The sequence below is a fragment of the Bombus vancouverensis genome, chromosome 7 (assembly GCF_051014615.1).
Source record: "Bombus vancouverensis nearcticus chromosome 7, iyBomVanc1_principal, whole genome shotgun sequence".
In the NCBI taxonomy this organism is placed as follows: Eukaryota; Metazoa; Arthropoda; class Insecta; order Hymenoptera; family Apidae; genus Bombus; species Bombus vancouverensis.
The window spans coordinates 8,859,552-8,873,865 of record NC_134917.1 but is presented as its reverse complement, the minus strand read 5'-3'; the positions used below and the strand labels follow the sequence as shown (position 1 = coordinate 8,873,865).

Here is a 14,314-nt window from a genome sequence, read left to right as displayed (position 1 = left end):
TAATAATATACTTAAAAATGTTTAATTATTTATCATTCTCGATATAAATTATTCTTTTATAAAATTACTATATTTAGATTCCAGATCTATTCTCGATTTGTTCGTGTACATTGTTATTTTTCTTTCTATTAGTAAAAGAAATGTTATAAAGAGGAATTATTTATAAAATTTGATTACATCTGTTAATAATATCAGAGATATTATGATGATGAGGAATTTCCTTTCTGATAATATGCGTAGTTAAGAGAATACGAAGAATGGTGGAGTATAATATACAAAAAAATAGGCGTGATAGTGTGATACGAATTCATATGAAATATGAATTATATCAGATTAACGATTACATTGTACAATATTATAATCATATAATATATATTTTAATATATCTATGGTCAGCAAGGTATAAGTGTCGTGATTTTGGAACACGGCCAACGCTTCTAAGATACGTCAATGACTGAAGCGACGGCAGCGCGATATCGGAAACCCGAGCTTATTACGAATAATACGAAAAATCCCGAGAATTGCCGAACTGATTCAGTGACGTCATGCTAAAGCAGAAGAGATAAGGCAGCAAAAAAAGTGAAGTTCTGTTTTCTAATATATCCGCATTTCGTGTAGATATCTTTGTTTGCTACGTGATTTCGAAAAATGTCGTACGCATACCTTTTCAAGTACATCATTATTGGAGATACAGGTAATTATCTGATGCGTCTACTAAAACAAATTTTGAATGATTTCTACATCCTACACTATGTCGACCGTGACAGGACTCTTTGTTTTCGTTTCTTTCGACGATAATATTTTTGATTCGTAAACCTTACAACAGTTCTAGGAATTCTAATGCGCGTATTTCACAACGACATTTAATGTTACGAATTAAATATTTCTTTCAATGTAACATCTGTACATAGCTTCTTTTTTATAATAATTTCGTCAACTTAAAAGGTGTCCAATTCAGTTATTTATGTTCAAAACAGATTTCATATTAAATTTTTTGTACTATATATGCATATACGTAGTATTATTAGGAAATGATATTAGATGTTGTAATTATGAATCTGCTATAAATATTTTATAATATTGTAATTGGCTTGTTTACTTTCATATATATTGTTTATTATATAAATGTAATATATCTTTGAACTTTTTGCTTTGTAATGTGAATAAGATAAATAAATAAATATATTTTAATATTATAGGTTTTGGTTTTTAATTTTTTGGTTGGATTCATTGATTTTTAATTTTATGGAAATATCTCCAATCTGCATTAATTGTTTAATGTAAGGACATCTTATTTTTAAACAGGGGTTGGAAAATCTTGTTTACTTCTTCAGTTTACGGATAAGAGATTCCAGCCTGTTCATGATTTAACAATAGGTGTTGAGTTTGGAGCCCGTATGATTACAATTGATGGAAAGCCAATCAAACTTCAAATTTGGGATACTGTAATTATTTAGTTTTTTTTGCGTTGAATTTCACAAATGCTTACAATAGTGAATTTTAAGGAATAATAATTGCTTATACAATTAAATTGAACTTATAGGCAGGTCAAGAAGCATTCCGTTCTATTACACGATCATATTATCGTGGAGCTGCAGGAGCTTTATTAGTATATGATATTACACGTAGAGAAACGTTTAATCATTTGACCACTTGGTTAGAGGATGCAAGACAACATTCAAATTCTAATATGGTGATCATGTTAATTGGTAATAAGAGTGATCTGGATAATAGAAGAGAAGTGAGGAGAGAAGAAGGTGAAGCTTTTGCAAGAGAACATGGACTTGTTTTTATGGAAACCAGTGCAAAGACAGCAATCAATGTAGAGGATGCATTTATCAATACAGCAAAAGTAATTTATGAAAAAATTCAGGAAGGTGTATTCGACATAAATAATGAGGTAAAATCAGAGAGTTAGAATAACAAAAACTTTATTACAATATTGTATTTTTGACATTATCATTTAATAAACAAAATTTAAATGTACTTAGGCAAATGGTATCAAGATTGGACCACAACATTCACCGACAAGTCCTAGTGGATTAGCAGGTACTGGTGGTCAAGGAAACACGCAAGGTGGTGGTTGCTGCTAGGGGCTGGGGGTTGCCTGTCCACCGCTTAATCCTTCTCCAATTTAAATTGATCTTTTTACTCCTGCTCCACATTTTATTCTCAACCAATTACATTGTATATTTTTTTGCGCGCGTCGCATCATGAGGTAACAAGTGACTCTATTGGTGTATTTATTATTTAAAAATAATAACATATACATACGTATTAAATAGGAATATTATAAGGGAAAATGTTATATATTGCTTACATCATGAAACCTAATAAACTTTTAATTTACAGATTCTGGCTGATGTAAATTTATTAGTTTCAAATATGTTCATTACATGCTTTCTGTACTTAATTCCTTTGTAGCAGTATAGTAATATTAGTTCTTAAATTACATCCATAAAATATTAGATGCTTTTCATATACATATACAGATAATTTTATTTTTAATGTACTAGAAAGAAGTTAACGTTATTTTATTAATGCAGTGCTACATTAGATTTTTATTCATTTACATTTAAAATTACTTAATTTTAATTGTAATATACGAAAAAACCGAGAAAGAAATTAATTACTATTGGATATTGATAAAGCGGGAGAGGATAGGCACTTCCATTTAATGTTTTGTATTTGTTCACATTGTATATTGTATGTATTGTGCACTGATCTTAGAATTTGATTTAATTTAATAATGAATCATAATTGATATACATATATCAAAGTGATTTGTCAAAAATATGATTTACACTTGACTACCTAACGCGACACCATGTATATGTATGTATCAATGTATGAAATGACGAATATATAAAAACATATAAATCAATTTTATTGTGAGGCCTATCTAACCAAAAATCATATTATTTTATTAATTATGATTGGTATTGTTATTTTTGGTATGTCTTGGAAATATAGTATTCTAATTACAACATATAAACTAAGACATTTTTATAATTTTTATATTTAAGTAAATATGTCCAATAAATTTAAATATTTACTAAAGATAAATTCTGTACTTATAACCATTAGTAGTAATACCAATCAAGAAAATAGAGAAATACTAATGCTACCTGTATTTTGTCCAATTAAATGTAAAAATAAACATAGTATACATGCACTTTTGTTTTGATTATAAGTTTAATATACTTTAATATCTTAAATATTTAGAAAAATTTTAGGTAGAGAATGTTAATCCAGATAATATTCTATAAAGAAAAAGGAATTTATTTATTATAAATGGTTTTTGTACCTACTGCAATATGCAACATACTTTTTTCGAAATATTCTATGATGTTTTAAAATATACTAAAAATAGATGTATGTAATCTAATGTCAAATGGATGTAATAATCGAAACTTATTACCACAATAAGTATTCAATTTTTACACCCGTTTAAAATATTGTACTGTTGTATCCTTAAAATTAAAATATGTATATCAGCTTGAAGAATCACAATTATTTATCAAAAGATATTATTAAACATAGGAAATGCATGATATTGTCTATTTATAATAAATTTAATTTACTTTTTTTATTGAAATATACGTGAGCATATCATATATATATCTTATTTTATTCTGAATACATGTTCAACGATTTCATTTGTACTCTTTACAGCACTACATGTTTCAAATCGAATCTATTATAAATTATGATATTAATATTCGTTGTAGCGATAGAAGACCTGGCAAATCATCTATGAAAATCCCTTACTTTATTAATGTATGTTAATTAAATCCATTTCAATCGCGTTTTTTTTTGTTTTAATTAAATGACGACAATTAAGATTAGAATTATTTCAAAAGCAAAGTATGACCTCATTTAATAATTTAACATAATTTCTAAACTATTTTATGTCAGTTTTTACGTATTATATTAAGTTAAAAAAATGATAAAATAAATATGCAATTATAATAAAAAGATATGAAAATCACATAAAAATTTAAGTGTATGAAAAGCAACAATAAATGGTTGATCAAATAATTAATGCATAGTGGTATTTTTAAAATTGTATTATATTCAATAACAAAAATGAAAGAAATAGATAATTGTATTAAACATTACATTTTTTATTGACTAGAGATTTTAATGTTATTCAAAATAAATTTTGGTGAATGTATTATGGCTATATATATTTTGAAAGAACTTAAAACAGGGAAGATTATATATAAGCGTTATACCGGAAAGAGATAAATAATGCACAAATAACGAGGTGATAATGATACTAGCGAAAGAAAAAAGAGAATGAGATAATAAAAGCGGTAACATTGAACGATTCGTTGAAATGTGAACGAAAAACGTAAAAGTAGATGTTACTTTAAAAGCGAGTTTACGCGCCAGCAGGTTTCACAAGTCAGCTACGCCATTGGAAGAGCGCTCGAAATAGCGGTTTGACACTGAATGCACGCTACATCTATTGCTATATTCCAAGCGATTCACTGTATTCCATCATACTCGCGAAGGGGAGCACGTATTTATTTCGTATTTAATACGAATTTCGATTTATATAATAATAACGCTATCTGGCTATTATTTAACTTTCTCATTGTTATCTTTAACATTTATCCATCGTATCTGATATCGTATCGGTGAATCCGTACTACTACGTATCGATGCATTTCTAATACGGTCTTCAATTAAAAGAAATCAGTTAGATAAATTGATTTGACGTTTGCCGCACTTTTCAAAGCCAGACGCGTTAATATTTTAAAAGAAGTGCTAGTGCGCATTAATGAAGTTCCCGTTTATGATAGCCGGATCTATGCTACGTAATCTTTTGAAACAATTCGTGTATTGAAGGTGTAATGAGTTTGACATATAATTGTGTTTTCTAACAAAGCGGAGATCTAGATTTAATGGCATAGACTGCTGGATTAGTTTTAGGTACGTAATGCGAGTTTCAATTTTTAACTGCATGATATATTTGCGAAATAACTATTTAAATGTATCGATGCCTTTTAAAATGAACGTAAGGTTATATTTTTGCTAAATCAGTAAAACTATACTAAAAGCGATATTTTCTTTTTAAAGTGTACAGATGTTTCAAACTATTAAAACTAGACGTATACGATGAAAATGCGGTCCTTGACCTCGTTCCAATTTGTATATCGTTTCAATGCCTTTTATAGGTTAGGAAATGTGTTTATTATGATATTGTACGTATTTGAAGGCTTAAGTCATTGACAGTACTATTTCTGTGTACAGTTCTCAAATTTCGAAAATTTGTATTCACGAGGAACATTTATATCCGCCATTTTTGACATTAATATTGATAACGTGATATTGTATACATCGTTCTAAGAAAAATCTGACATCAGCGAACAGGAAACCGCCTCTCTGATGTTCTTTCACGTATATACAGACACACATTCTATCATATGCACCGTTTCTTTTACCGGTGAACAAAATTGGAGTAATTTTTACATGAATATCATTTTATTTAGGTACACATACTTAAATTATGATGGTATTTATAGATATTTATGCCATCATACGACATGCGTGTAAACAAATTTAAAAAGGATACATATCGCAAAATTGTACGAATTATGCATAAGCACATTACAACATATATTATTGTATTACTTGATTTTTTAAGATAATATATTCATACTTTATACAGGAATTGTAAAAGTTACTATTTATTTTTATTTGTTTATATTAACATATATTATTATTATTTATACAAAATTTCGAAAGAAAATATATGTACATATATATAATAATTGTGATACTTGACACTTACGTAGAAAATTAATAGAACAATAGGAATATGATGCTTCCATGGTCAAGGCCCTGTATTTATATTGAATGAGTTCAGTTGCGACCATAATTTACATATCATTTTTTTAGCAGAGGATCAAAAAACATCAAGTTAATCAAAACATGTCATATTTTCCGAAAAAATAAATATATGCGACCGAAGGAAATGTTCGCACCAATTATCGCATACCAATACAAATAGTTACAATAACTGACACAAATTGGAATTCAATATTATTTACCTCGTCGCTCTATTTACAAACATCTTTGTTTAGTACAAACTTCATAGTTATACACACAATAATCGATATTTTATCCCATTACACGAAGTAATCATTCATATTATCATTATCTTCTCAAAACACGAATGTTACTTTTCTATCAATGTATATTTTTAAACAATACCTTAGCAATTTCTTGTTTATATTTATGTTAGCTACAATTTATAATTGAATCGTAATTGCATGTCAGAATTGAGTATTGTCTATGTTGCGTTTATTTCAGTTATTATCTTTGTTTTGCTGTTGCGATACACAGGGTCTTTGACTTATGCTATAATGAACTACATACATACATACATACATACATACATCTCGCTTGGCTCATCTAAATACACAAGTGCAACCAGTGCAGTACTTTCTGAATGAACGTAACCGTATAGCGGCACTTTTTCTGGCACAAGGCATCGTTAACCGTACCGCTGCGGTGACACCAGTCGGAGGGTTAATGAACATAAAAGACCCATCATTTAGACTTCCGAGATTGGACACTTCGAATACGTATTTTATGAATATTGAACGATTTTCGTAGCAAAAGTTAGAATAGTCAAGAATTCAAAGAAAATTCTATTGTAGCATATTTTGCAGTATTTTACAGTTCTGCTTCTTTTTTCAATAGTTCATATCATTATTAGTTTGTGAGTTTCTATGCATTTATGGCAAACTTAGAGGAGCGAAAAATACATGGGATGCATATAATATGCAAAAATATATAAGATATCCAAACTCATTATAATATTCAGTAGACGAAACAAATTTTTGCCTTGGTTCTAGTTGTTTCACTTATGTTCATAAAAATATGAATTTATATAAGTGTCCATAGCCCCATTATTGTTTTAAGTTAGAAATAAAAGAAAATTTAATACAGTTTAAAAGTGAATCAAAACTCTTCATTCTTTGAATGCAAAACTCATATATGTAAATTATGTTACTTAATAAGAAAAATGTCACAATTCAAAAGTTGTTTTAATCCCTTTGACACTGGTAAACAATACATATAAACAATATTTTATTGAAAATTTAACTTAAAACTCGAAGTCTATTAACTAAACTCTAAAAGAAGAAGATTTTGTTATTGTCAAATGGTAATTAATAATTTTCCACTTCAAACGGTCTATTTTAAACGAATTTCCTGAAAAATTTACGTTTCTTAATTGTGTCATTCTTCTAATGTCTGTTACAGCGTTTTATCAGCATCGAAGTTAGCTTCGATCATGTATCTGATAATGATAACGTATTGATATAATATGTTTCAGTTTTAACTTTAACTGACGACACAAATTACGAGGGCTTTGAACCTTTCATTGCTGACATTTCTAAAGTAATGGATAATAGTGAACCTTTAGTGACATATAAATTTCATTTATCTCTTTTTTAAAAAGTGTTTTAAATGTAAATATATTTATAAAATTATAAGACTATATTTAACCGAGATAATCATTGTGCAATAGTTTAACTCTGCTGCAATTCTCGACCTTTTGACGTTTCAATCTTTCGCTTTAGTTTGAACCGAAAGAAGGACATTTAACGTTCTATGAATCAAAAATCATATTTTCCTTAAATTTAAGAAATCTTTTAACGGCAGAGAGATAATTAGAATAATAAAAAAATAAGAATTTTGTAAAAATCTTGTGGTACATCATTACTCTTCGTAAAAAGTATCGCAATTTTTATATTTTTTTCAGACGATGTGGAGCAACGTAACGTTGTTGAGCGTGCTTGTTTAACGCATTTCGACACGACTGGCGAATTGGTGAAACGATGACTTTTCATACGGACTGACCATTAGGATTCCTGTTTACACGTGCTTTAATTTCTATCGCAGCTGTTGTACGCTATTATCATGACGGGTGTCGTTCCGCTCACCGATAAACAACTCCACCAGCTGGTAAATGAATCTCATGGAAAGATCCTGTTTCGTCTTTTTAAATGCTATGAATGTCTTTAACATTGGAACTATTTTAGATTTTTTGCTTTTACAATTATTATAAGGATGGAAAATTAATGCTGACTTTTATCGAAATGAAAACATGATTATATATGAAGATCACAGAGGAAAAATATGTTAAGTCATATTTCTTTTTTAATTTTTAAAAATTTAATTTTGAACTCTAATACTTTATCAAACAATCGCATATTACCAAAATTGTCTTTGTATTAAATATAGCTACAGAGTTTTCTTGAAAGATATTTATGTAAAAAGCATCGATTATCTGATTAAACATATATGTATATATTTTAGACATTAGACATTGACTTTATTTGTCATTTATTGCTGTATAAGCGTATATCTTTAAACTGAATAAGTTGTTCCCCCTTTTCCCCTGTAACCTTCATATATAAATATTTATTCTGATCATATCACTTTAATTATAACTATTTATGTATAACTAATTATGACTACTATGATTTTAATGTTTAACGAAACTCAAGACAGTATGTCATAAACAAACTGTAATAAATGATTTCTAACTTTTAGAGTATCTCTATAGGGAAAGCTGTAAACCCTACAGAAACACCCGTAAAAGAGAAACATGTGCGAAGTATCCTTTTTAACAAAAGATTCTTCAAAAATGAGAAGACCATTGACCCTCTGCACCTATAAATGTTTTCCGAATTATTTTATACCAACTTCGAATTTTGAATTTAAAAATACTTTATGTATTAAAGATTCATGTAAATTTTTAGTGCATTATATTTACATAAAAATCAACTGTCAAATATGAAGATGACAATAAGGATTCAATCGATCAGTTAGTATCTTAATTTTTTCAATGAAGGTCTCGTGCAACTTTCTGTTCCAGTTCCAAATGAAGCTTTCATTCTAGCAAAAAATTGAATAATTTTCGCGAGTCTATAGTAGAATTTAAAGGATGAATTTACTGTTTGAGTAATTATCTCAAAAGATATAAATGTACATTAACAGATTGATAGATGATACAAATTAATGTTTCTTAATTGTAGCAAATAGGTAATCCTATATCTTTCTTCGTAAAATCGCATTTTTAATACGTTAAGCAACGAGCAAAAGATTAACAGCGTGTATTAGATGTTGCAATTAGCAAAATTGTGTTTCAAAGTACGTTATATGTTCCTTACAGAAATATAGGCGCGATTATAGGTACACATCAAGAGAAGGGTGGAGCGATATTTTGGACGTATATGTTACGGCAGCCACTGCAAGAGAATCAGATCGTCGCTTGGAAATTTTGTCATGTGTTGCACAAGATACTACGAGAGGGTCACGAGAAAGTGATTCCAGATTCCCAACGGTATCGCAAAAGATTGGAAGATCTCGGGAAATTATGGCAACACTTGCGGGAAGGATATGGCCCATTAATTCAATTGTACATAAGATTGCTGATTACCAAGTTAGATTTTCACAAACGAAACCCACGCATACCCGGAAATCTTCAAGTAACACCGGAGGAACTTGAATCTATAGGGGAGAACGATATTAATGTCTAGTAAGCTTTTAACTTAATCAGTTCACAGTAGAACTCCAGTTATTTGAATTCCATTTGTTAAAACAGAAGTTAGCAAGGTGAAAATTTGGCAAGTATCATGTTTGTTAATCTCTCAATTATCTAATCGTATAGTTCGTATAATTATTTGATCCTACGTATTATATGACCGAAAAACAATAATAAATAACAAAGGAAATTGGTAAACTCCTATTAATATTATCTGTTTATCCTTCAATGAGTTCAGATAATTGGAATTTTACTGTATTTGTATTTTCAGCCTTTTATCCACGTTTTATGATCTTTTATAATCTCTTCTAATCTTTTCTGCTTAGTTTCCAAATGTCGGTCGAAATGTTCGATTACATGGATGACATTTTGAATTTACAACGTGCAGGTAGGTACAAATTAGATTCTCGTCTATCACGATGCTTTTTGTATTGTTCGAGTTTCTGGCTTCCTTTCGATCGATGAGAAACAGATCATCTTTCTCATACTTTCTGCTAACAAACGCTTTGCACGAGTACCTCAACCTCCGATGCATTCTCTTCCTTCTTAGATGAATCATTTTGGCCGATTATACTAGAGTAGTTTTGGCGTGAAAGTGTCGATTGTGCTTGTAAAATGAAAGCAACGCGGTATCAACTTAGGTTTCGCTACGTTGACGTAATTAATCTACTGGAATCTCGATTATCCAGATCGAACTGAACCAAGGCAGACCGGTTAAATCGAGATCTGCATGCTGAATAAATGAACGGAGGCGTCATTGACGGATGAACAGAACAATTTACATAACGGTAATATCTTTTTATTTCGTGAATTACCGACGAAAAATCTAGCTACCAAAGGAGATTCGTATTTCCGAATAGATCCAACGTCGAATATACAAATTGTAAAAACAGAACCCGATACTTTGTGGTATTTGAACGAGCAAATAGGTACAATTAAGCCGATCGTACCAGATACATTTATCCTATCGTCTCGTGTATTATGGAAGCTGAGTGTATCGCTTTTGTAACTTCTCGATCAAAATCTGCCTCAAAATTTCGTTATGTCGATGATATTACAGATTTGTGTTGATATTAATTTATACAAATGAAACGTTTCAGTTACCACTTCTTTGAAGAACACACCCTCCAACTCGATGACTGTAAGTGGACAGTGTCGGCTGGCTCCACTAATCCCCTGCGTTTTAGACGCATCGCAGCTTTACGATTATTGTGTAAAAATATTATTTAAACTTCATGGTGCTCTGCCTGCGGATACCTTAGCCGGCCATCGCGATAGATTTTCTAAACAATTTCAAGAACTAAAGAAATTTTACAATACTGTTAAACAAAGACAGTATTTTAAGCATCTTATAACGATACCTGCGTTACCTGAGGTAATCTTGAACTATTATCTTGTAATATTATTTTTAATGTAATTTTTATATAATGATATCTACATATAATATTTTTAATATTTATAATATTATTTGTAATATAAATTACATTTGTAATGCGGTATATTTGTTCTAGAATCCACCAAACTTTTTAATACAATCTGAGTTTCGAGCTTATGTTACACCGATAGTAGTATTACCACCAGAAGAATCTTTGGACTCTGACACCGTAGTTGATCTCATCGATACTTCCGATACAAGTTCGTTACCAGGTGATCAACTAGATTCCACGCGAAATGGTTCGATTTCACCCGATGCAATAGCAGAAAGGTAAGTTTAAAAGTTAGTTGCATTTGAAATCTATATGAAATTTGAAAGTTACACGAGGCAATCGTTTGTTGTTTTAGAGAAAGTCTCATCGATCATTTGCAACAGGAAATTAATCGACAAAGACAAGAATTACATCGTGTATTGACTGATCATCAGCGTATCGTGGGGGATCTTCAAATTCGTGTTACTCAGTTGGAATCTGATTTGATCCTTAAAGTATGGATATCTTGATTATTTGTCAGCATACTTATTGTAAACATGATATTTTAATACGCATATTTCTTTAGGGTAATGAAATTGAGCAGGAAAAGCAAGTTAATCAAGACTTTGTCAAGCAGAAAGCAGATATGATGGTGAAAGTTCATGAAAGCGAAGGTTAGAACTGTTTTCACTTGCATTATATAAAATATTGTGAAAAACATTCATAATATAATCTTTGTTCTCTTTCTAGAAAAGTACAAAGTCTTACAAGAGAAATTTCAAAAATTGAAAGATGCATATTCAAAGTTCAGAGACGAACATATCAATTTAATTAGGAAGGTAGGATTCTTTTAAATATTAAAAAAAAGGGATAAAAAATATTAGATGTTGAATTTGGGTATGTTTCTATGCAATAGAAAGCTGAAGTGGATAAACAGTTAGGTATGTTAAAAATGTCGCAACAACAAGCTGAACGACGAACGTTTGAAGCAGAACGTCGTCTTGAAGAATTAATACAAGGCCAAGCAATAACAGAGCAAGAAGCACGAAAAGCTGTTGAAGCTCAGCATGATTTGGATGATGTAAAACAACAACTAAATGACGCGAAAACTGAAAACTTGGTTAATATTTCTCTTTCTTTTCTTCAGTTTACGTTTACGTTTGTTTTTATTTCGTTCCGGTAAAGATGTAATATTTTAGGCTTTGATTGCCAAAAATGATTTTATAACTTCTGAAAAAACGGCTTTAGAAGGGGATCTACATGATCTATTAGCACAGAAAGAAGAATTAGACCTAAAGATCGAAAAGTTGGAAGTTGAAGCCGAACGATGCCGTAATGAAATGAATACGTATACACATACTATGTTGCATGAATTATTGCGTAAGTGTTTCATTCATTTGAGAGTGAGAAATTATTTGCGTTCATCTATTTGGAATTATGAACTTTTATTTCAGTAAATTGTATTTCTGAAGCGGAAGACATTATGCAATACTCATTAAGTGCTATTGATAATCCAGCAATGTCGGATTTAACTTGCACTTCTCAATATCTTGAAAAATTAGAAGATCCTATTCTAAAATCGTTAGATACTTTAGATGCAGCGTATACCGGTTACGTATGTGATACAACGAATGGAAAAGTACTCATTAAAAGTGCAATACATGTTGCATATATTTTAGGGCTTTATATTATTCACGCCAAATCTACGTCCAATACTACATCTAATATTGCATTGGGTGACAGTAAGTTATAAATTGAAAAGATTAATAGGAGATTAAAAACCATATACTGATTTTTTATTCTATCATAGAATTGACTGACGAGTGTAAACAGTTAGGATTACAGTCATTGACTATGTTTAATCACATAAGAGAAAAATCACCCGTGACTGTGGGTCAAATCAACGAAGTAAAACAGCAATTTAAGAAAGTGTGCGATCTTGCTGCTACATTGTCTAATGGACAAGGCACTGTTGAAGTTATTGGGAATTTAGTAGAAATGGAATTATTAAGTATGGATAAAGCAATAGAAGAAGCTGCAAATAGAATACAAGTAATTATCTTTTACATTTTATTATGTCATAATTAATGTACTATTTCTATATGAAATATTTTATAATGTTAAATCAGGATATGATAGAGAAATCTCGTGCAGCAGATTCGGGATTAAAATTAGAAGTAAATGGAAAAATTCTAGATTCTTGTACAGAGTTAATGAAATGTATAAGAATGCTAGTTAAAAAATCACGACTGTTGCAAGCAGAAATTGTGGAACAAGGGAAGGTAAATGTATATAATATTTAATTTGATATGGCACAATATGTATATCGATGAGGATGGGATTCCAACTTTTGTCATATATATGTGTAAACATCTATTTTGAATTTTAGGGCACTGCCTCTGCAACCGAATTTTATAAACGTAATCATCAATGGTCCGAAGGACTTATATCTGCAGCTAAAGCAGTAGCAATGGGTGCTAATCTTCTGCTGTAAGTACAAACAGTTTATTGCAATGTTTGCTTGTTTACAAAATTTTTTAATGTTTATAGAGAAGCTGCAGATAAGGTTGTTGCCGGCAATGGTAAATTTGAACAACTAGTGGTTGCATCCCAGGGAATAGCAGCGTCTACAGCGCAATTGGTAGTTGCAAGTAGAGTAAAAGCCAATAGAAATAGCTCTAACCTAGCTGCACTTTCTGAAGCATCAAGGGATGTAACGCAAGCAACAGGAAGTGTTGTTGCAACTGCTAAAAGTTGTAGCCAACTTGTTGAAGAAAATGGTAATGTCGCTTTTTGGGACTTGTTTTAATATTTTCCACGTGTAATAAAAAATTAATAATTATTAATATTTTACAGATGACTTAGACATTTCTGGACTAACTTTACATCAAGCCAAACGATTAGAAATGGAAGCACAAGTACATGTACTGGAATTAGAGCAGGCTCTGGAGACTGAAAGATTACGCTTAGCTGCTTTACGTCGCTACCATTATCAACTTGAAGGCGAGAAAGAATAATCAGTACGTATAATTACAGTAAATTATTAATACTGTTCTAAATCATAATGTTACCTCCAAGTAATATATTTTCAATGATTGATTTCAGATTTTTGCTAACGTCTATATGAGATTCATGTTGATAACAGAATTTCTCATAGGCACTAAACAGTATTGAACAAAATGTTTATAAGTGGAAAGTAAATAATTAAATTCCATTATAAAATAATATATTGCAAAAAGGAAATCTATTTGGATTGTCCGAATTATTGTAATATTTGCATGTTTAATGTTTAATAAATACAATTTTATTTCTTTTTAATGATAATTGAAAATATTTG

At 30.1% G+C, this 14,314-nt stretch overlaps 2 protein-coding genes across 3 annotated transcripts; both read left to right on the top strand.

Annotated features, from left to right (window-relative positions):
- The first annotated feature begins 533 nt into the window (after positions 1–533).
- Rab2 (RAS oncogene family member Rab2) lies at positions 534–2,884 on the top strand. The gene is made up of 4 exons (XM_033338644.2): positions 534–694; positions 1,306–1,445; positions 1,544–1,900; positions 1,992–2,884. Exons 1-4 carry the CDS (start codon positions 649–651, stop codon positions 2,091–2,093), a joined length of 645 nt encoding a protein of 214 aa, XP_033194535.1. The 5' UTR covers positions 534–648; the 3' UTR covers positions 2,094–2,884.
- A 1,517-nt stretch (positions 2,885–4,401) lies between these two features.
- Positions 4,402–14,295, top strand: Hip1 (Huntingtin interacting protein 1). Of its 2 annotated transcripts, XM_033338637.2 has the most exons (19): positions 4,402–4,941; positions 7,784–7,986; positions 8,578–8,641; positions 9,208–9,565; positions 9,898–9,959; positions 10,672–10,946; positions 11,083–11,276; positions 11,354–11,492; positions 11,564–11,651; positions 11,728–11,816; positions 11,894–12,097; positions 12,177–12,357; positions 12,432–12,719; positions 12,788–13,029; positions 13,107–13,259; positions 13,367–13,467; positions 13,528–13,757; positions 13,834–13,997; positions 14,083–14,295. In XM_033338637.2, exons 2-18 carry the CDS (start codon positions 7,942–7,944, stop codon positions 13,992–13,994), a joined length of 2,874 nt encoding a protein of 957 aa, XP_033194528.2. In that variant the 5' UTR covers positions 4,402–4,941; positions 7,784–7,941; the 3' UTR covers positions 13,995–13,997; positions 14,083–14,295. The 2 variants fall into 2 exon arrangements, with proteins under 2 accessions (XP_033194528.2, XP_033194529.2); XM_033338638.2 differs by lacking the exons at positions 4,402–4,941; positions 7,784–7,986; positions 8,578–8,641; positions 9,208–9,565; positions 9,898–9,959 and adding an exon at positions 10,270–10,359.
- Positions 14,296–14,314: the final 19 nt, after the last annotated feature.

Bases quoted from the DNA above. Each gene is read 5' to 3' on its own strand.
- Rab2 (XM_033338644.2), top strand. From the start codon at position 649: ATGTCGTACGCATACCTTTTCAAGTACATCATTATTGGAGATACAG. The intron at 695-1,305 runs GTAATTATCTGA...ATTTTTAAACAG, and splicing joins CATCATTATTGGAGATACAG to GGGTTGGAAAATCTTGTTTA. The intron at 1,901-1,991 runs GTAAAATCAGAG...AAATGTACTTAG, and splicing joins TATTCGACATAAATAATGAG to GCAAATGGTATCAAGATTGG.
- Hip1 (XM_033338637.2), top strand. From the start codon at position 7,942: ATGACGGGTGTCGTTCCGCTCACCGATAAACAACTCCACCAGCTG. The intron at 13,260-13,366 runs GTAAATGTATAT...TTTGAATTTTAG, and splicing joins AAATTGTGGAACAAGGGAAG to GGCACTGCCTCTGCAACCGA. The intron at 13,468-13,527 runs GTAAGTACAAAC...TAATGTTTATAG, and splicing joins ATGGGTGCTAATCTTCTGCT to AGAAGCTGCAGATAAGGTTG.